The sequence below is a fragment of the Acinonyx jubatus genome, chromosome A2, assembly GCF_027475565.1.
Source record: "Acinonyx jubatus isolate Ajub_Pintada_27869175 chromosome A2, VMU_Ajub_asm_v1.0, whole genome shotgun sequence".
Classification (NCBI taxonomy): Eukaryota; Metazoa; Chordata; class Mammalia; order Carnivora; family Felidae; genus Acinonyx; species Acinonyx jubatus.
In genome coordinates, this window is record NC_069383.1 from 18174821 (window position 1) to 18198689 (window position 23869).

At 36.6% G+C, this 23869-nt stretch overlaps 1 protein-coding gene across 7 annotated transcripts in view; it reads left to right on the forward strand.

The window, feature by feature from the left end:
- CNOT4 (CCR4-NOT transcription complex subunit 4) overlaps positions 1-23869 on the forward strand; it is a 146406-nt gene that overhangs the window by 90617 nt on the left and 31920 nt on the right. For all 7 annotated transcript variants that reach the window (XM_027075543.2, XM_027075541.2, XM_027075539.2 and 4 more), the window contains 3 exons: positions 17880-17937; positions 20823-21072; positions 22253-22750. In XM_027075543.2, the coding sequence (XP_026931344.1) occupies positions 17880-17937; positions 20823-21072; positions 22253-22750 (806 nt within the window). The remainder of the gene's footprint in view (positions 1-17879; positions 17938-20822; positions 21073-22252; positions 22751-23869) is intronic.

The window sequence follows — 23869 nt, forward strand, 5'->3', positions numbered from 1 at the left end:
GTAGTGCTTCATATAAGAATGGGGTTATTATAGTAAAAATTTATTTCAGATGCTTTTCACAGTTATGTACATTATTGTTCTCATTAAAAATGTCACTCTAATTAAAACTGTATTCTGGGTTTATAGCCCCTGGAGAATTCAGACTAGAAATTTAAAATTTAGACTATCTCTTTGAGATAACGTTTTTTATTTCCTGAATATAAAAGCAATATATTTCTACTTGAGGAAATTTGAAAAATAATATAAAAGCATACAGAAGAAAGTAAATCCTCTATGTGATCTCAATACTCAAGACATTTTCACTGAAAACGATTTGATGTATTTCCTCTCAGTGTGTATTTCTTTGTAGTCCTTTTCCTTCTTGTGAATGTATATATACACAAAATACATTGGTTTGTTATGTTTTAAAACTTAATACCCATTATCATGAATATTTTCCTGTGTCGTGAAAATATAATTTTTTTATGGCTGCATGGTATTTCATTATACATGAGCATTTGAAATTTATTAAACCAACCTGCTGCTGGTGTATATTATTTTCATTTTGGTGCCCTTATTTATGACACTGTGATGAACATTTTTTTCATACAAATATTTTGGTTATAGCTTTGATGCTCTTAGAAGTAGAACTGCTGAGTCAAAGATTATGAGTACCTATTTCCTTGAATTGAGTATTTATTTCTGCGCATTTACCAATTTGATAAAAAAAAAAAAACTGTCTCATTTTAATTTGTATTTGATTAATAGAGTGAATGAACGTTTTATGGATTGTGAATTCCTATCTGTTTGTTATGTTTTATTGATGTATTTAAGTGTTTTATGTGCATTATACAGAACTAACTTTCCCCAATTAGTTGACCAATCTATTTGTGTTTCAAAATACTTGTTCTGGAAAAATTTACATTCTGCAATATAACATTGAGTGTTCTCAACCATTAGCATGGTATATCTCTAAGTCTCTTGTGTCTCTTAGGAAAGAATTTTTTTGGTGTCTTTTCACTGTTTTATTGTATTGGATCTCCCACCACCACCTCTTCCTATTTGAGAATAACTGGGCTAAGAATTAAAGAACAGTGTTAGAAAGTAGTGCCATCAGGAATCCTTGTCTCATTCTTTATGGGTCTGTCTCCCTATTTGACAGGGGTGCCTCCAGAGTTTTATTCACTCCTAAGTGTGATTTTAACCATTTATTTGAGATAAGTAGTTTTCACCACAGTATGAACATACCTTGTTATTTTTAATTTATTGAGTTTTTTTAATTTATTGAGTTTTTTTTCTTTAGATTGAAAGTGAAAATTGAAATTTACCAAATGTCCTTTTGGGATTTATAACAAGTACTTAGTTTTTCTTTAACTTTTGTGTGTGTGTGTGTGTGTGACCAGTTATTAATAGATTTACTAGTTATTTTATTAACTTTGCCTTCATATAAAGTATAGTCAGCACATTTATAGCTATTTCAGTAGCAGGAGAAGAATGACCTTGATGCCATGGAGAAAAAAGAAGAGAAAAGGGGACTTAAAACAGTATATTCATTTAATAACTGCCCAAAGCCAGTGCTGCTGAACCTCAGCTAGGACCAGAGTAAATTTTGATATGGTTGCCTGTGCTTTGCATAAGTACATGATATAGGAAGGTTTCTTTGGGGAGGGAGAAGGGTTATTTTTTGTTTGTTTAATGCAGGTTCCTGAAATTTAAGGACAGTTGATGGCCCAAGGTACACAGAGTTGTTTTTTTGGCAAGCTTCCGTAGCTTATTTTCTTTCCATGCCAACCCCTGCAAAAGGTTAAGTTCAACTGACTGTCAGTAATACTGAAGGTCCACTTTGGTCTCCATTCCACATTGTCACTCTATTGGGTGTAGTGATAGGTAGGAATTTATAGATAAGTTTTCTTCTTCCCACAGGGAAGACTTGTCAAATTAGAAAGATGAATAGTATGACTCTTTCCGTGGTCCTACCCAAGAGATATCTTTTTCATATTCAAAATAAGTTGAGAATTAAGCCTTCTAGGGAAGAAGGTTTCTTTTTCTCTTATCATTCATATGTAGTGAATAGCAGTTTTACAAGAATTTGTAACAAAATCTGGAACCTTATGGCTTGACACTAAACCCAAAATGTAGTTTCCTCTTATTTCTAAATAAGCCAGAGTACAAATATTAAGTACAGAGTATCTTAGCTACTTAATCTTCACTGAACCCTGACATGGTCCTGATACAGATATATATGAAGTTGTTTTGTGTGTTTGTGTTTTTTTATAATATGTCTTACTCCTATTTCACTTAAGTGAACAGTAAATTATAAAAGGGTGTGTGTTGTTTGTTCTTACCACCACCCCCCCCATCAGTATGCATTTCAGAGTATATCAGTCAGATTGAGTGTAGATGTGCTATCTTTCTATATTAATAAGTTACTTTGAAACGATGAGTACAAATGATGAGAGTGGGGAATAAGGAAGCCATACAGTAGTGATGCTTAAGGACTGGGTATTTTAAGTTTGGCACTTTGAAATACCTTTATTTAGGTTGAGACACTTTTTGTGCCCCAGCTAAAAACTGTGAAAGGAATAGTACCTAGATGGGCTGCTATGCCCAGGGACAGTAAGTAGGCAGGCCTACATAAGCATTTGGGGAGCAAATTATTGGGTATGTAGATCACTCAAGGTAAATGGATATGAATTGTTATTGTGGCTCAGATAAGCCACCGTTGAAGGAATGAGGATGGTTCAGTTTAGACTTAGGTGAAAAGAGGGTTGATGTCCTTTGTGTTCATTTAATCTCAGTTGTCCTGTGCGGTAGATATCACTACTATCTTGCTGGCAAGAAAAGCTGGGACTGGCAAGACTCAGAGAGTTGAAACAATTCACCAGTACCCTTACACAAATAAGTGATAAACCAGATTCTGACCAAAGTTGCTGCCACTTTTAAGCCCAAGTTCATGCTCCCACTCTGCCACTGCTCAGTCTAGAAGAAGTAAAATTCTTAAGAGACTTTAAACATGAATCAAAACTCTAACATGAATCAAACTAGCTCACTTAAAGAAAACTATGTCACAACTAATATATAGTTTGACCTTGAAGATCTCTGGTCTGTAAGGCTTATTATCTCAGGATAAATTCGATGTACCATAAATCTAAGGAATTAATGGTATTTTAAGCAAAAGCTTTCCTAAAACACAGTTTGGTGGCAGTAGAGCATAAGCTAAAGAAATGGTGAAAGGAAAATTTCTATAGGAAATTTGTCAGTTTTTGTTATACCGAAAGAAAATGCATGTCTTTTTAAAATCGTGGATGTCTCTTCATTGAAAATCAAGCATAAGCTCTGATAGACTGAGGGCATAGTCAGAGTGCCTTCTTTATTGAGCAGAATGGGAGTGGTCACTGCCTGAACGTTGTTCTCCTACCCGGACATCATTTAGTCAGATATGATCTAGAAAAGGTATGGCCTGGAGACTTGTATAAAATAGTCTTGGATAGAGCTTATTAAATAATGAACAGGCTTCAGCACATCTGTGAACTCTGAAATTTTATCTGATTTTGTGTGCGTGTGTACATTTTTCTGGAGATAAGACCCATGACCTAATAATAATTGTAAATTGCCCTTGTATACTGATACTTACAGGCAGAAGTGATTTCAGGAGTGGTATAAAGCAGTGATTCTCAAACTGTGGACAAGTGCCATGAGAGGTGGGCCTAAAAAAAATTTTTTTTTAAATGGATCCCCAGAAAGGCATTCCCTCTTTGATAATAGATAAATGATTTACAGGTCCCAACTTTTTTTTTTTTTTTTTTGGCATGAAACTTGGGGCTACTTACTAGTATACTAAGTAGATGAATTAGTAAGGTTTACTAAAACTGTATGTATATTAAAATCAGTGGGTTACAAGATTTTTCTGACCTTAGTTCTGAGAGTCTTTTCTTATTTCTCTTAAGAAATTTTATTTCCATTCTTTATTTGGAAATACAAAGTTAATTCACATGTGCACATACATACTGGAAAACTAGTAAGTGAGTTCTGGAATCTTGTACCACCTAAGTAAAGTATTTTCAAAAAAGTTAGAGAGCCACTGGTATTCTTTTCCAGACGGTGGGGAATAATGAATGTGGGGAGAGGGTTAGTTAAAAATAGGGTTGTTGGTGCCCTTATTTCTTAGAAGAAAAGACACATCAAATGAGCAATTGTGTACTTAAATTCAACTTAAATATATAGTATCTTTTAAAAGATCAACCTTTATTGCTGAAATACAAAATTAAAATGAATAGATGGAGACTTTACTTGGTGCTTTTGAAAGCTGGCTACAGCCTGTGATATGTTTACGATGGTGGATGTTTATCTTTCAGGTTTAATATTAATATTTAATTTTTTGTGATTACTTATAATCAAAGCGTTTATTTTCATTCATGGTCAGTATGTTCTGGAGTTATTGAGAAAATTCCAATTAAAATCTTATTTGCCAAACTGTCATCAGTCCAGATTATTGATGCACTTTTTTCTTATCATGTTAATAGCTAATTGTGCCACATTATGTAAGATGTGGCCATATTTTAGTAGTAAAGTAATACTTGAAATGTTGATGTATATTTGAAGCCTGTATCAAATAAATTCTATAAAGGCAAGCTACCTGTCTATAACTTAAATTTGTTCTTTGAAGTTTATCAGATGTTTATCTCAGTTATTTAAGACTGGCAAGCATGAAAAATTAAAATGAATTCTTCTAAATGAATATGGGAATATTTAATTTAGGAGCAATGTAAATATGTATTTGTGTATACAGTAACATGACAGTGAAATTTGGAAATGTCCCTTATGTTAACATTAAATTGTACCTTATTTCCACAATGCAACCATAATTAGCACAATCATGGAGACTTTATCTTTTCAGTGTGACAAAAAGGAGAACTAGACCTTCTCAGTACTTTTTCTGTCCTACTCCCAGTCCTGGGAAAGGGTCTTTTCTTTGATCCTTTACTATGTAACTACTTGTTTTATGTCGTAAATTTTAGAAAGCAGCCAAGAGACTATTTTCAGGAATTTGGTTGGTATCACTACCAAGAAGTAGAAAGGAAGTCAAATTGGGGCACTGTCTTTGGGGCATGTCAGAAGCTAGCAAAGTTGGCTAAGCATCAGAAGATTCAAACAGAGGTGTAGCTCTGTCATCTGCTTGCAGATAATTGTGAATTGTGGTGTATCTGTCAAAGAGTCTTTAAGTTTGGTATTGATGATTCTTTCTAGCCCTAAAATCTAGTAGTAATGTTCCTTTTCACTCTACTAGCGTAGTTAATCATCAAATACCAAGTGTCACAGTTTAGACTAACTGAATCAGAATCTCCAGAAACAGATTCTGGATATACACTCTATATTTCAGTGTGTATATATATATATATGTATGTGTGTGTGTGTGTGTGTTTATATAATATTTACATATATATAAATATATATATATATATTTTAAAGCTCCATAGTCCTGCATTCCAACTTTTGGGTTAATGGAAAAACATTTTACTCCTGGGAAATCTATAATTTCACCATAGATCCCAGAACTATTTAGAACTAGAACTTTAAAAAAAGTCAGTGAGACTATTTGTATGAAGACGTTACATGTTTACAAATTTTCATTTGCAGACACTTATACACATAGCATTGCCTTCTGGAAATATCTTGATTGTGTTATGAGACCTACCAACCTTTTAGAACTGCTTAGTCCCACTTGAATCCAGTGCTTTTCAGTCAGTTGTGTGGTATTTATAGACTTCAGGTGTTTTGATTTCTCTTTCTCTCAGCATTATTACTGGGCAACAATGATTCCAAGGCCAAAGGCTATTCTTTGAGTTCTTGGATCAAGTGGACTCTGAGTATACCTGCTGCAGCCAGGACCCTGAGTGCTTGTTGCTACAGCAGAACTTGTGAAAATTCTATTGGAACAGTCAGGCCTTTCCTCAAAGCCCTACCCAGTTGGCTGAGATGATGTTTAATCTCTTTAATTCTGATTCAGGCTCAGAGGGCTCAGTCAGAGCAATGAGAGGCAGACCTCAAAGCACCTGTGGAAAGCCAACAGCAGGAAACTGAATTCTGGAACCTGGAATTAGGGGCTATGATGGAGAAGCTTGTGAAATCCATCAGCCAACTGAAAGACCACAAGGATGTCTTTTACTTCCAATAGAAGACCCAGCCCCAGTGAGGACACCCCCTTTAGACCCTCATCAAACCAGACGTTAGCAGCTTCTAGAGGAAACCGGATGAACTAGACGAAAGGAGAAAGGAGGTGCTGGGTACCTTTAGAACACTGCTAGGCCAATTATCTCCCTTAATTGAGCTCCTGCCAAAGTTGGAGGCATGGAAAGTCCAGCAGCGAAACATGTGCATTGGAGCCCCCCGACCATAGGTGGAACAGCTGGAGAAATGTTCACAGCTGGAGCAAAGCTGTTGTTTGACCTGTATTAGCTGCTGAAGGAATCGAAGGGACTGAGTCACATGGTTAGCTATCAGGATGACTCTCTGACCAAAGAGGTGGACCTGTGGAAGGTCCAGTTCACAGAGTTGCTATAGTGTCTGCTTCACAAAGCATTTGTGGTAGAAACCTAGTCTCGCATACCCCTAACTCCCCACCGGCCCCTCATCTTCAGGAATGGGAGGAAGTTTACTGTCCTACAAGGCTGCTGGTGAGACTCCAGGAAGGCGTTGGTTACTGACTACAGGTCTCCATTGTAGTCCACAGAAGACTCCACAGAAGTTCTTCTCAGTTACAAGGCCTTCAGAACTTCAACATTCTAACTTCAAACCAGAAAACTTTGGCCCCTGAGAAGGGACAGAGTCAGGGTTTAAAGTATAATTCTGGCTACCTGACTCTGGTGGAGTAACATTTAGCTGGTTCCAGAAAGGGCAGCAGTAGAGGATGCTGATTGCAACAGAGGAACTGTACATTATCACCTTCATGGTTAGATACACCTACCAGGATCTGAAGCAGGAGCTAAAACAGACGCCCTTTGTGTGATTATTTCTAACATGACCCTCTCAATTGCTTAGGCCTTGGTTCTGTGGTTCAGTCTGCTTAGCTCAAACCCTCAGAACCAGTTCTTTTCCAGCCCCCCAAGCCTTCCTGGAGCCTGCTGGGCCCTGCTCTCAGTTGGCATTTCTCCTCCTCTGTTGACCAAGACCTTAACCCGGAGCAGCTGAGCATGCTGAGGGACAAGCTGTTTGGTCAAAACTCTAGGATTGAGGCTACCTTGTTGTCCTGGACTGACTTCGCTAAGCAAGAGAGCCACCCCAGGCAATCTACCATTCTGGACATGGTTGAACAAAAATCTGGACCTGGTACCTGACCACCTAAAGAATCTGTGGAATGATGGCCACATCATGGACTTTATGAGCTGGAGCCAGGAGCACTAGCTGCTGAAGAAGACCCGTCTTTGGTGCCTTTCTACTACACTTCAGCAAATCATTGGAAGGGGGCATTACCCGCTCCTGTGTGGAACATCAGGATGGTAATAAGGTGATCTGCTCTCTGCCACCCAATTCCAGGTGGTACTGCAGTCACTCCTGCTGTCCGAACTCATCCACCACCACCAACTGCTTACTGAGGGAGACCTACTTGAGAATGTGCTCTGTTTCCTCTCCCCTGAATCCCCCTAGGGTGAGGCTTTTGGGTACTACCGCCAGGAGAAATTTAATCTCCAGAACAGAGGAAATACCTGAAACACAGGCTCATTTCGGTGTCTAACAGACAGATGGATGAGCTGCAACAGCCACTGGAGCTTAAGCTGGAGCCAGAATCAGATTCATTACAGCTGGAGCCCAGGATGGCATTAGGGCCAGAGCTGGGTCTGAGGTTAGAGGCACTGCTTAAGGCAGGACTGGTTCTGGGGCCACAGCACTGGAGCCCACACTAGGCACGGTATCACAGAGTGCTAGAGCCAAACCTGGGATGAGAACTGAAGCTGGAGCCTACTCTAGAGCCATTCCCAGGGAACCCCAGGAGATAGCTAACCTTTCTCTATGATATGCTTCTAGTGTAACTTGAGATGCAAATGAAAGTGCGCCCCATGCATTTTGGTGTTTCCCCCCTCGTTATTTTAGAGGAACAGACTTGTTCAGAAAGAGGCCTTTCTGAACAGAAGTGGCTAATAAACTTTGTGGGGGGAGGGGGAGCAAAAAAAGAAAACCCGTAGATTTTTTAGTTTGCAGGTTTTTAAATAAAAAAGCCCTGTGCAGTTTATCTTAGTGTATCCAATCTTCTTTCATCAGGTATCATTAGGACTTGGCAATTCTTGACCAGAAAATAGTCCATTTCGTGGAGTAGGTCTCTCTCTTCCTTATTAAATGTGGTATTTATTAAACTTTATTTTCCTTTTTTTTTTTTAATTTGGTATGATAATAGATGGGTAGATGTTGAATGTAAAACAACAGGTATTTAATGTGACTATAGCTTAAGCAGACACATAGCTTGATGAGAAAGGAAGTTCAACACCTGATGCCAGGGAAGTTGTGAAAACTCTTACTTGTTCATCGTAGCCTTGGGATAACTGTTAGCTGTCCAGCCATTAGAGACCCTAGGAGTTCACATTTATTGGAATTGGGATTTATAAAAATACTTTTCTTTCTGTTGGGATATACATGCATTAGCAGGGATTCTCCCGTCTGTATTTTCTACTTTTGCACCGATAGATGCACTTACAGTGGCAGGTTTAACTACAATTGTTTTTTTACAGCCCATGTAGGAAAAAAAAAAAAAAAAAGATTTCTAGTTGTATCTTTATTCTTAAAGCTTTTCACTTATTATTCCTTGAATAGTTAATTTTAAAATAAATTGAAGAATATATTAAAATTGACTGATACCTTGCCCCGGTTGTTTTTTAGCAGCTATCTTTGGTTTGAGGACACTGATGTAAAAATTTTTAAGCATCTGTGTAAACCTTCCCCAGGTAGAGCATCAAATGCTATGAATTAGTACTTATAAAACTGCAGGTTGGCATGGTGGACTGGATGATATAAGGTGTTCTGATTAGTTGTAATCCAGACACATCAAGATTTATTCTGAATGTAAGATTTTCATATGCTGCCCTTGACATTAGCAAGACTAACCTCACCTGTATTGCAAATTAATATTTAGTGCTCTTTAATGGTGGTGGCTGAGAACCTGAACCGAGACCAAGAAAACAATGTCTTGCTTTCAATCTTTTGTTTCTGTTATTTCTGCTGTTCTCACCTTTAAGCCTTCCTTTATTCTCCTATCATAAGAACAGTGCAGATTTGAGGAAGATGGTGGGGTAGGTGGCACCATGAATCTGTCTCCCAAACCGGACAACAATTGCACTGGCAGAATCTGTCTGATGTAACTATTCTGGAACTCTGAAATTTGTTGAAGGCTTGCAAATTCCACTGAAAGACTTGGGGTTAATTTTGGTCAATTTCAGCTCTAAGGCCGCAGCAGCTGTCTGTCTCCTACTGCCAGTACATGGCCAGCAGCTGTGCACATATTCCTGGAACAGCTTATGCATAGGTTGCAGGAGCCAGGGTAGGCAAAAAGAACCTTGTCTTTCCAGTATTGAGGATCTTTGCTCTAATTGCTGATTACCTCTTCTGATCACAGAGGTGCTGACAAAGAAGCAGGCAGCCATTGCTGCAAACCCCTCCTTTGGCTGAAATAATATCCAGGGGATTTAAAGGACTGGCACCCTTCCCCTCTTTCCCCCTTTCAGTTTTTTCTTTTTCTCCTTTTGGGTACTAGACATTAAAGACTAGGACATTCAAAAACAACTGCATATATGAAGAAACTTAGTGACTTAGACTGTGCATGACCAGAGAAAGCCTCAGAAAAGACCTGAGAAGACTTTAAGTTTATACCTAGGGCTGACCTTTGGCACAGAGACTTTTTGCGAAACAAACAAACCAAACAACGAAAAAAACAAAACAAAAAAACAACAAAAAAAAGCAAACAGTGGGGAAGGGGGAGAATCTGTTTTCCAGAGGTACTGTGTTACTAGACTCAAATGGGCAGTGTTCAGTAAAAAAATCACAGCGCATATAAAAGAAGCAATAACTAACAGAAGAATGACCAACAAAAACTGTCCCTGAACAAGATCCAATGGCAGATATAGTAGACAAAGACTTTTAAAACAATTCTTTTAAAGATTCTTAAATAAGTAAAGGAAGATGTGGAGAAAGGTTAAAAAAAAAAAAAAGTATGAACAAAAGGGAAATATCAAATTAAAAAGTAAGAAACCAAAAAGAAATTCTGGATCTGAAAAGTATGGTAACTCAAATGAAAAATTCACCGGAGGATTCAAAGGCAGATTTGAGTAGATAAAAGAAAGAATCTGCAGATTTGAAAAGGACAATGGAAATTAAGGAGTTTGAGGAACACAAGGAGAAATGGCTGAAAACAAGTGAAGAGAGCCTAAGGAACCTGTATGTAAGACACCATCAAGCAGACCAGCATATGCATTGTCAGAGTTCCAGAAGGGGAAGTGAGAAAGGTGCAGAGAGAACGTATGAAGGAATAATGGCTGAAAATTTACCCACTTTGATGAAAGAAATGAATATAAACATCTGAGAACCTCAAGGAACTCTAAGATGAACTCAAAGAGATAAACATTGAGACACACTGTAATCAAACCAAAATCAAGTCAAAGTAAAATCTAATAAATAAATCAAATTTTTATTAAAAAGCCAAAGACAAGGAGAGAATCTTGAAAACAGCAGATGTGAATCATCATGTAGAGGGAATCCTCAATAAGATCATTGGCCTATTTCTCATGAGAAGCTTTGGAGGCCACAAGGCAGTGGGCCAATATATTCAGAGTGCTAGGAGAAAAAAAGTGTCAACCAAGAATTCTATATCTAGCAAAACTGTTCTTCAAGAGAAAGGGAGAAATTAAGACATTCTCAGATTAACAAAAGCTGAGGGAGTTCATGAGCTCTAGACCTGTCCTGCAAGAAATGCTCACGGGAGTCCTGCTAGGTAAAATGAAAGGACACTAGTAAAGGTAAATAAATGGGCAATTATAAAAGCTAGTGTGATTGTACCAATGATTTGTAACTATACTTTTTGTTTCCTGCATGATTTAAGAGTCCAATACGTTTAAGGTTCAGTGTATTAGTGTAAACACTGAAAGGGGTTGGGATTGAGCTGTAAAGGAGCAGAGTTTTTATATGTTACTGAAATTAAGTTGATATAGAGTATTCTAACATTAGGATGTTCAGTAGAATTGATATCACATGATAACAATGAAGAAAATAGCTCTAGGGTATACACAAAAGGAGATGAGAAAGAAATTTAAACATTTCACTAGAAAAATGTCAGCTAAACACAAAAGAAGACAGTATTGCAGGAAATTAAGGGGGAAAAGCTATAAGGCATGTAGAAAACAAATGGCATAAAGGGCATAATAACTACTTCCTTGTCAGTAATTACTTTAAATGTATACAACTTTAATCAGAAGACAGATTGGCAGAATGGATAAAAATACATGACCCAAGTATATGCTGTCTAGAGGAGATTTGCAATAGACCCAGAGACACAAACAGGTTGAAAGTGAAAGGATGGAAAAGATAATCCATTAAAATAGTACACAAAAGAGATCAGAAATGCCTATTCTAGTTAGTACCAGACAAAACAGACTTTAAATCGAGAGACAAAGAAAGACATTGTATGTTAATACAGCAAGAAGATAGAATAGTTACAAACGTTATGCATCTAATGACAAACATCAAAATATATGAAGCAAAACTGACAGAACTGAAGGGAGAAATAGTTCTACAATAATAGTTGAAGATTTCAGTACTCTGCTCCCAGTAATGGATATAATAACCAGATAGTAGATCAGTAAGGAGAGAATTTAAACAACACAATAAACCACCTGGATCTGACAGACAAATACAGAACACTCTCCCCAAAAAGAACGAAATATACATTCTTCTCAAATGTACATGGACATTTTCCAGGATAAGATTATATGTTAGGCCACAACTTCTCAGTAGATTTAAAAAGATAGATATCATACCATGTATCTTTTCTGACCATGGTGGGAGAAAGTTAGAAATCATTAACAAAAGGAAATCTGGAAAGTTCAAAACATTGTGGAAATTAACACTTTTAGACAACTAATGGATTAAAAAAAATCACGGGAAATTGGAAAATACTTAGAGATGAATGAAAATGGAAACAAAACGTATCAAAACTTAAGGAAAGTAGCTAAAGGAGTGCTAAGGGGAAAATATATAGTTATGAGTGCTTACATTAAAAAGCAAGAAAGACCCAAAGTCAACAACCTTACATCACAACTTAAGGAAATAGAAAAACAACTTGAACAAACTAGACCCAAAGCTTGCAGAAGGAAGGAAGTAAAGGTAAGAGCAGTGAAAGATGAAATCAAGAGTAGAAAAACAGTAGAGAAAAAAGGATGAAACTAAAGTTGGCTCTCTGAGAAGATCAAGAAAATTGACAAACCTTCAGTTAGATGTAGACTATGAAAAAACGCAGAAAAAGCTCAAAATATTAAAATCAGAAAGTGGGGATATTAGTACAGATTCTATATAAATAAGAATTTTAAGAGTACTGTGAAAAATTGTATGACAACACATTGGTTAACCTAGATGAAATGGACAAATCCCTAGAAACACAAAAACCTACCAAAACTATATTGTGAAGAAATAGAAAATATGAATAGATATATAATTAGTAAGGCAATCAAACCACTAATCAAAAATTTCCCAACAAGGGAAAGCCCTGGACCTAATGGCTTCACTGGTGAATTCTACCAAACATTTTAAAGAGGAACTAATACTAATCTTTTTCGAACTTTTCCAAGAAGTTGAGAAGAGACCACTTCCGTACTCAACCTGTGAGGCCAGCACTACCCTGACACCAATGCCAAAGACACTATCAGAACACTACAGACCAACACGCCTTGTTTACTTTGATGCAGAAATCCTCAACCAAATACTATCAAAGAGAATTCAGCACATGAAAAGGGTTATACACCATGATAAAGTGAGGTATTCCTGGAATGCAAGGATGGTCTGACACAAAATTAAGCTATTTGATGTGTCCTATGAACAGAATGTAGGATATAAAACACATGATACCTCAATTGATGCAGAAAAAGCATTTGACAAAAGTCAATACCCTTTCATGACTTAAAACAACCTAGGAAGAAAACTACCTCGACACAATAAAAGCCACATATGAAGAATTCACAGTGAACATCATTCTAATGGTGAAAGACTGAAAACTTTTCCTCTACAATAAGGAACAAGGCAAATGCCCACATTTACCACTTCTATTCAGCACGCTATTGGATGTTCCAGCCATAGCAGTTAGCCAAGACAAAGAAGAGGCATCTAAGTAGACATAGAATAAGTAAAAATTATCTTTTTTGTAAATAGTGTGGTCTTATATGTAGAAAGTCCTAGGGATTACACACACAAAATAAACAAATGATTAGAAGTAATAAATGAATTCCGTACAGAATACAAAGTCAATACACAGAAATCCATTGTATTTTTGTATGTGAACAATGAACAGTTTGAAAAGGAAATTATGAAAACAGTTGTATTCACCATAGTGTCAAGAAAAATAACTTAGGAGTTCCTAAGCAAGGAAATTAAAGACTTACACAATGAAACTACAAACCGTTGCTGAAAGAAATTAAAGACACATAAATGAAAACGCATCCCATGTTCATTGATTGGAAGACAATATTATTTAAATGCCTCTTTAACCCAAAGCTATTATACATCCAATGCAATCCATATCACAATTCTAGTGATTTTTTTTTTTTGCATAGAAAAACCCATCCTAAAAGTCATAGGGAATCTCAAAGCACCCCACATAGCCAAAATTATCTTGAAAAAACAAAACTGGAGGAAGCACAGTTCCTGATTTCAAAACATAACTGCAGATCTGCAGTAATGTAAACGGTGGGATTAGCCTGAAGACGGATATATATAACTCAACAGAAAGAAAAGAAAGCCCAGAAGTAAAGCATCACATACAGGTCAAATGATTTTTAACAAGTGTACCAGAACCATTCCATGGGGAAAGAATAGTCTTTTCAACAAATGGTGCTGAGGAAACTAGATGTCTACATGCAAAAGAATGAAGTTGGATCCTTACCTAACACCATATTAAAAAATGAATTCAAAATGGATCAGTGACTTAAATTTAAGACACAAAACAATTGATGGCTATAAATAAAACAAACTTAGACAAGCTCAAGGAGATAAGTTTATTAAGGAATAGCAGAGGAACTGCAGTTCGGAACAAGCAACCTGTGGCGAGTCCGTTGAGGGGTTTTGGTAGGTTGTATTTATGCGCAGTGAGTGGAAAGGGGAAAGTTGGGGTCGAGTCAGTTAAAATTAAAAAAAAAAATAAGGAAACCAGCCTTGAAAATTTTCCTGAGCAAACAAAATCATTCCGTTTATTCATACAAAGCTCAATTCATCCCATTTTGTGAGATCAATCCAGTTGAAGCCCTGTTCCATTCATGCCTCTGGCAAAACTTCCCAAGGTCGATACAGGACAACCTCTGATCATTCTCCCCCCCCCCCCCCCCCCCCGCCAGAAGAAAATTTCAACACTATCCATTTCCTTTGAATCAGACATTTCTGAGAGAGCAGTCCTTAGGTTTATCTTCCTGGGGGCACATGTATGAGAATATCCTTCTTATATTTTCTAGTTCTTTTAGATTGAAATTCTTTCACACAGCAAAACCATTAAAAGAAAACACATGATTAAGCTTCACAACATTGGATCTGGCAATGATTTCTGGACAGGACACCAAAATCACAGGTAACAAAAGAAAAAGTAGACAAATTGCACTTAATTAACATTTTAAAATTTTGTGACTCAAAAGACACTGTCCATAGTAAAAAAAAAAAAAAAAAAAGCAACCCACAGAATGGGAGAAAATATTTGCAGATCACATATCTGAGAAAGGGTTAATAACCAAAATATACAGACAATCCCTAAAACTCAACAACAACAAAAATCAAATATCCCAGTTCAAAAATAGGCAAAGGACTCAAATCGACAGTTCTTCAGAGAGTATAGAGGTATGGTCATTGAGCACATGAAAAGATGCTGAACATCACTAATCATTAGGGAAATACAAATTAAAACTACAATGAGATACCTCCTCACCCATCAGTATGGCTACTGCCAAAAAAGCAGAAAACAGAATCACTAAATTCTACTCCTGAAACTAATATTATACTAGATGTTAACTAGAATTTAAATAAAAACTTGAAACATTAAAAAGAGAAAAATAAAAAATAGTAAAAAAAAAAGGGGGGGGGCTAGAAAATGAGAGTTGAAAGAGATGTGGGAAAATTAGAACCCTTGTGCATATAAAATGGTACAGTCACTGGGGAAAACAGTATGGCAGTTCCTCAAAAATTAAAAAATAGAATTACCGTACAATCCAGCAATTCCACTTCTGGGTAGATAGCAAAAAGAATTGAAAGCAGTGTCTTGAAGAGATATTTGTACATTTATGTCTTAGCAGCATTGCTCACAATAGCTTAAGCGTGGAAGCAGTCCAAGCAAGTGTCGGTGGCCAGATGCATGAGCAAGCAAAATGTGGTATACATACAAAGTAATATTATTCCGCCTTAAAAAGGAAGGGAATTCTGCGATACATTACAACATGGATGAACCCTTAAGACATTGTGAAATAAGCTAGTCACAAAAAGACAAATACTCTTTGATTCCACTTATATGAGGTATTTAGAGTAGTCAAAATTATAACAAAGTATAATGGCAGATACCGGGTGGGAGGAGAAATTGGGAAATTATTGTTTAATGGTATAGAATTTCAGTTTTATAAGATTAAAAGAGGTGAGGATGGTGATGGCGATGGTTGTACAACGTCAGTGTATTTAATACCACTGAACTTAAAAATGGTTAAAACAGTAAATTTTATATTAAGTGTACTTTACCACAGGAAAATTTTTTAGAAAATATTGCAAGTTCATCTCATTATCATCTGTATTATGTTCCAGTCTGTTCTTTATGCCACCACCAAATTAATCTTTCTAATACTGCTTTGTGTCATTTCTGTGTGCAAAAATTTCTCTTGGTCTCTGGTTCTACCCTCTGTCTCTCTGTCCTTACCTCCTACTGCTGTCAAAAGCATCCTCTGTCTTACCTAAACTAATTACTTAACTTTTTCCCAAACCTATCTGTGCCCTTTTGATGCTTGATATGCTTGCTTTTCCTACCTTTAATGTTCTTTCCTCCTTTTTCCCTTCCCTCTCCTAATGTGTAAATCTTTTTGAGGACCTACTTAAATTTGAACCCCCTAGGAAATGTTTCCTAATTGCCCCACTTGTGGTGGCTTCTCTTTCTTTTAAAGACCTATGACATTTATTGTTTGAAACAGTTCGTTTAGTAATTGTCACTGGTTGATATATGTTGGTGTGTACCTGTCTCATTTCCCCAAGTATCTCCACACTTAGTGGGCTCAAAGCGATATCTTAAAATTATTTGTATTACCCATTTAACTTACAATGAATTGATTAATTGATATTTTGTGAATAATAACAACTAAAGATGATATTTAGTGAATTCCAGACCTACTTGTCAGAGTCAAGAGCATCTGGTGATGTTTGTGCAGAAGATAAACTTGGTATTGTGATTGGGGACTAGACCTTGTTAAATTTTTCTAGAGCAATTAAATGTGGTACCAGTAGGTTGTCTGCCTATCAGGATAACTTTGTACATATTTCAGGCCAATAAAATAATTTTGAGAAATTTGGAATCTTAATTTGTCTCCCTGTAATACTGTATCAGAATAAGTATTAGTATTTTTATAATTATGTAATTTTATAATTATATAATTATATATATATATAATTATATAATCATAATTATCTTTTATTCATGTGCTGGATTAAATAAAGTTAGTTATGGAAATGGTTTGCTAGGTCAGTATTATAATGCTTATAAAGATTTTGTTTTAGTTTTAAGTCAGCAGTTATGTGTTACTTTACTGTCATGCTGCATTTGCTCCATATGGAAGTCAAGTTTTAGGTTTTTGTTTAAACTATGGAGCGCCGGGGTGGCTCAGTCGGGTGAGCGTCTGACTTCGGCTCAGGTCATGATCTGATGTTCATGAGTTTGAGCCCCGTGTTGGGCTCTGTGCTGACAGCTTAGAGCCTGGAGTCTGCTTCAGATTTTTGTCTCCCTTTCTCGCTGTCCCTCCCCTGCTCATGCTGTGTCTCTCTTGTCTCTCAAAAATAAATAAACATTAAAAAAAACTTTTTTAAGTTAATAGTTTGCACAAAAGTTTCTGTTTCGTCGGCTCAAACTCACAAAACAGTGAGATCATGACCTGAGCCGAAGTCAGACACTCAACCGACTGAGCCCCCCAGGCACCGTGTGTGTGTGCATTTATACACACACATGCCTTCTCTAGGGTTGTAACTAGGATTTTGAAGTAGTAAAGGAAATTTGTTGCTCTTAAGAACCTGTAGAGAATATTTGGGTGACTTATGCCCTCTGTTAAACACCGGGAAAAATAGGTGAGTATTATTCCAAGAATTTTAATGGGGAATGTGTTTATCATGCGCACAAAGCTAAATAATGGATTAAATTTTTGACCTACTACAATAGTACTCACTTTAATCAGTACTTTTTTTCATAAGTTATGGTTTCACCCATTGTTTTTGGAGAATCTAGTTAGAATGTAAGGTAAGTTGCTCAAGTGTAGGGATTTGATCTTATACTTCTTTGTATCCTCAACATCTAAACCAGTATCTTTACATCAGAGTGCATCAACAAATGTTAAGATGATAAAATATCTATTTTTCTGGCTTTTGGGGTGTTTGTTTTTCTTGTGGGAGAATGACTTTACTCTGATTTTACTCTATGTGTTTTCTTTTTGCAGCCCCATTGACAAACCTTCAGATTCTCTCAGTATAGGGAATGGTGATAATTCACAGCAGGTAAGACTCTTGATTCTCTACTTCGTTTATATTCCATTCTCTTGAAACAAAGCATTCTGTGCAAGTGAATTTTCTGGATAGTGGAAAATACTTTACTGAAACAATTTAAAAATACTTTTAGTGGATATCCTTTTTTAAATGTAGTATAATGAATCTTCTTTTCCTCCACAGAATTACTGTGTAAGAGCATAACTTAACCTTTTCTTGATGACTCAGATTTATCCTTATGACCATATGTCATATTGTATGGTATCTCAGTATTTTAGTGTCATATGAGTCTGTTGATACTACTGGTCTTTTTGACCATCTACAAAATGGTCTCAGACTAGCATGCCACCTTTATTCTTAAGAGTTATTTCTCTGCTGTATACCCCCCTTGTTGCTTATTGTCAACTTTAATCTTCTGTATCTTGCAGTGTCCTTGCCTCCAACAGTTTGCCCCTATCCCCGAATGACTGTGGGCTTTGAAATAACAAACTAAATAGTTAAGTTCAAAGTTGTATCCACAGTGAAACTGAGTGAGATTCTGATCTTTGTGTCCAGCTTTGTATCATCTTGTCTATTTGCTAGTTTTTCATTGCATAAATCTCTGTGCGTCTTCTTACATGGGCATAGAAAAATGTAGTTCTAATCTGTTCCATAAAGACTGGCTAGTTCCCCACAATGTTGTTGAGAAACTTAGAGATCTAAAATATACTGCTTTTGGGGTGACTCAGTTAAGCATCTGTCTGACTCTTGATCTCAGCTCGGGTCATGATCTCGTGGTCATGGGATTGACCCCTGCATCAGGCTCCGTGCTGAGTGTGGAACCTGCTTGGAATTCTCTCTCTCTCCCTCTCACTCTGCCCCTCCCCTCTCTTTCTATCCTCTTCTCTCTCCAAAGAAATAAAGATTTTTTTCATAATAAGTTAAAAATAGTTGTAAAGGATGTAATTTTCAGGATATTATAAATATTGGTGTTTTTAAATAAATGCACTACATTGCTTTTTAATAAGTTTCTAAGAGATTCAGATATCAAAATGTGTTGTTGCTCTGTCCTTCATTTAAAAAAATATATACATGCTATTTTTTTTTAACAATCAGAAATTTTACATCATTCCTTGTTCCCCTGAACTCATTTGTCTGTTTCCACTGCCATTATAAAATATTACCTTAATACAACATAGTTTGTTCTTGACAGGCATATACTTCTCTTAAATAAAAATAGACATGAATTTTGAATTGGAAAAAAATGTTTTTCTGACAGAAGGCTAAAAAATGCCAATTTTCTTTCTTCTGAAATTTTTTTAAGTTTATTTATTTAGAGAGAAAGAAGCACATGCAAGCAGGGAAGGGGCAGAGAGAGAGGGAGAATGCCAAACAGGTTCCATGCTGTCAACACAGAACCTGAGGCAGAGCTCAATCTCATTGACCGTGAGATCATGATCTGAGCTGAAATCAAGAGTCAGACACTTACCCAACTGAGCCACCCAGGCACCCCTTTCTTCTGAATTTTTATTTGTAGTTTTGATTTGATCAAAGCAACTTATATAAATACAGAATTTGATAAAAATTTTAAACATAAACACTAGTATTGGACATTTATCTCTTAACGAGATAGAGCTATTTTAAAATTGGTTTTCATGCATCCGTAGATGAATATTACCTGTTGGTAAAGGAGACAAGTTTTAACTATATTGTTAGCCATGTTTTCATTTTATAATGTCAGTGCTGAGGTGTCTTGTTTATACAGGTGGGGGGAAGAAAGAGTGTTATATCAATATGGAATTTTTGAACTCCTTCTATGAATTCAATACCTAAGAGTCATATAAAGATTGAGGCACCTGGGCAGCTCGGTCGGTCGAACGTCTGACTCTTGTTTTTGGCTCACGTCTTGATGTCACAGTTCCGTGAGTTCAAGCCCCACATCTAGCTCTGCACTGGCAGGACAGAGCCTGCTTGGGATTCTCTCTCTGCCCCTTCCTTGCTTGCATTGTCTCTGTCTCTCTGAAACTAAATAAACTTAAAATTTTTTTAAATTAAAAAATCATATAAAGGTTTATCATAAAAATTATTTTTCTAAGTGTTTATTTTTGAGAAAGAGAATGTGAGCAGGGGATCAAGAGAATCTGAAGCGGGCTCTGTGCTGACAGCAGACAGCCCAATGCAAGGTTTGAACTCATGAACTACAAGATCTTGACCTGAGCTGAAGTCGGACGCTCAACCAACCAAGCCACCCAGGCGTCCCAAAAATTATTTCTCTTAAAGATTTTTTTTAAAGTTTATTTACTTATTTTGAGAGGGAGGGAGAGAGAGCAAGTGGGGAGGGGCAGAGAGAACATCCCAAACAGACTCCGTGCTATTCTTATGGAGACCCATGCAGGCCTTGAGCTCATGCACCGTGAGATCATGACCTGAGCCGAAATCAAGAGTCGGCCACTTAACTGACTGAGCCACCCTCCTAAAAATTATTTTTAATGATGTTTTAGAAGTAACTTGATTAGATCTTCTTTCCATTTTGTTCTTAAGTATTGAGAATCACATAGTTTGCAAAAGAATCAGGTCATTAGTCACTTATCACCGGTCTGAATATTTCTAATACATTTTTGTTGCTCTCAGAAAGTTTTCACTTTTGGTCAAAGAGTGAGAAATACTCTTTTCTTTATAAAGTGAGAGAAGGTAGGTTCTGAAAGGAGAGGAGACTGACTTAGTCTTTTCAAGGAGGGTCAATCCAAAAAAAAGAAAAATGCATTTTTATTTGAAAATTCATGTTCTCATAAAGTCTTAAGCATCCCAGTTTGAAGACCGTTGTTCTAATATCTTTTGTTGCAAGCCTTTTTAATGATGGCTTATTAAAGTATATAAACTTAATATTGATTATTCTTTTCCCTTCCTATTTTATTTAGATATCTAACAGTGATACGCCTTCACCACCACCTGGTTTATCAAAATCCAATCCTGTCATCCCCATCAGTTCATCCAATCACAGTGCACGGTCTCCTTTTGAAGGGGCAGTAACTGAGTCACAGTCGTTATTCTCAGATAACTTTCGCCATCCCAACCCGATCCCAAGTGGGCTTCCTCCTTTCCCCAGCTCCCCACAGACGTCCAGTGACTGGCCTACAGCACCAGAGCCACAGAGTCTCTTCACATCAGGTATACGACAGAACTGCTGCATGCGAATCATTTTACTTAGACTGGAATGAGACCTCATGGATGTGTTTTTACCCCTGTCCCCGCTCTTGCTTTTTCGTGCAGTTGCAAACATTTGAACTGCGTGCAATAAGATAGCCAGATAAGTAGTTGTATGACCTAGAACTTACTGTGTTAACAGATATCTTCAGAAATGAAGGGTTAGATCATTTTTCTGATAATAAAATGCTTATTCCTCTAGGAATTATTAAGGGCTGACCTATTTAATCATATTTGTGTTTACATAGTTAAATGTAAGATTTTTTTTTTATCCAGATGACAGAGAGGTATGATAGTTAATATTGAAGGTTATATTTTGGCCTTTTTGAGCTATTTTCATTTCTATTCATTGTAAGGAAGGACGCCATAAAGTTAACATTGACAATATAGCACCTATTATGAGTGGAGCAGACAGTTTTAAAAAATAATAAAATTTAAGTAGATACTTTTTCATTAAGTTACGTTATTTTTTCCTAACAGTATATAAAGCATATATTCAAAATTACTTGGACTTTGTCTTTGATAAATATATTTTTAATTTTTTTTTTTTAACATTTATTTTATTTTTGAGACAGAGGGAGACAGAGCATGAACTGGGGAGGGTCAGAGAAAGAGGGAGACACAGAATCTGAAACAGGCTCCAGGCTCCGAGCTGTCAGCACAGAGCCCGACACGGGGCTTGAACTCACGGACCGTGAGATCATGACCTGAGCCGAAGTCGGTCGCTTAACCGACTGAGCCACCTAGGCGCCCCGATAAATATGTTTTTAAAAGTAAACTTTACTAATTGAATTCTGTTACATCACATTTGTTACCTTATTTCATTTAAATGACTTTCTCCAGGTTTGGATTATGAACAGCTGAAAGTATAATTTGGGTTTCAAGTACTTTGTTTTCTTTGATTAGTAAAATCAGTTTCTGTCATTCAGTTTTTTTGAAGTTGATAAGAATGGAATCATTGCTAAAAGTATATGAGGATTTTTATAATGTTATAATTTTAACGTGCTAAGAAATCATACAAATTTTGGTTATATTTGCCTTTATCTTGTAATATAACGTGTTTAACTTTCACTAGTGTGGACACTCATTAAGTATGCAAATAAACTATGTATTTAAAATTCATCACTAATTGTCTTCCCAACAGAAACAATCCCGGTATCGTCCTCCACAGACTGGCAAGCAGCATTTGGCTTTGGTTCTTCTAAACAACCAGAGGATGACTTGGGTTTTGATCCCTTTGACGTCACTCGAAAAGCCTTAGCAGACCTGATTGAAAAGGAACTGTCAGTCCAAGACCAGCCTTCCCTTTCGCCCACGTCTCTTCAGAACTCCTCTTCACACACTACAACTGCCAAAGGTCCGGGCTCTGGATTCCTGCATCCTGCTGCACCGACAAACGCCAACTCTCTCAATAGTACCTTTTCAGTCTTGCCACAGAGGTTCCCTCAATTTCAGCAGCACCGAGCAGTTTATAATTCATTCAGTTTTCCAGGCCAGGCAGCCCGCTATCCTTGGATGGCCTTTCCACGCAATAGCATCATGCACTTGAACCACACAGCAAACCCCACCTCAAATAGTAATTTCTTGGACTTGAATCTCCCGCCACAGCACAACACAGGTCTGGGAGGGATCCCTATAGCAGGTAGGTTCATTTATAGCCTTTGAGAATTTGTGAATATCTCGTGCCTTCAGGTTGTTGGGTGGGTAGGGAGAGAATTTTTGAATAACAGAGTACTTACTATTCTTGGAAATTTCTATGGGGATAAAAAAAGTCCTTATAATCGAAAAAAATTTTAATTGGATGGATGCCTTGTAATATTGAGCTTTATAAGGATGGTGGAGTATTATAACTAGTTATAACTTGGAAGCATTTTATTTAACAGAGTAGTCACCAAACTTCCATATGGAATATAAATGCACAAAGAAAAAGAAAAAAAACGGACTCTGAAATTATGGTGCTATAAAGTTCAACACCATGGTAAAAATTCTGATTATACATTCTAAAAGTAAAATAATGAAAAAAAAATATTTTTTAAGATGGTAATTAGTGAGAGCATGAGGGATAAAGCCATTCTGTAACTACTTTTGGTACTTATTTTGACTGCTAGACACGCGCACACACACACAAACTGTGCTTTATGTTAGTAAAGTACTTAATATTTGAGAACTCTGATTATTCATGTTTCACAGACATATGTGTATAAGTATACTTTCTGTGAAAAAGCAATTGCTGAAGGAGAGATATTTTCCCTTTTTGTCTGTCATGTTTTTATTTCTGGGAAAAATATTTGGTTCCTATAAGTGGTACCAGAATACTTCTGGTTTTATACTGCTACCCTTGAAGGTTTCAGAACTTTTGGGTTTTAAGGTCCCATATAACAATTTATTAGATCAACTGACTTCTTTGTCTAAAGGAATCCTTCTTATTAATAGGTTTTGGTTTTTTTCAGTTTATTTAATTCGGACTTTAGAGATGACTGGTAAGAGAGAGAGTTTGTTTCTCTCCCGATTCTCTCAAGTAGAATAGAATAGTCCTCACTCTGTTACATAATTAATAAAATTCATTTTTATCCCTTGTCATGGCCTTTAAGATACGGCACGGCACAGTGTTATCGTAATAACGTGCTGTTACCGGCAAGTCGTTCGTTCTCTTGTGTCTAGCAAGGTTGATAGGTAAATTTGAAGAGATCCGTCAGAGTTCTTTGACTCTGTTCCCTTTGTGACCAACCACATTTCATTTCATTTTCAAGAAAGTAACTGA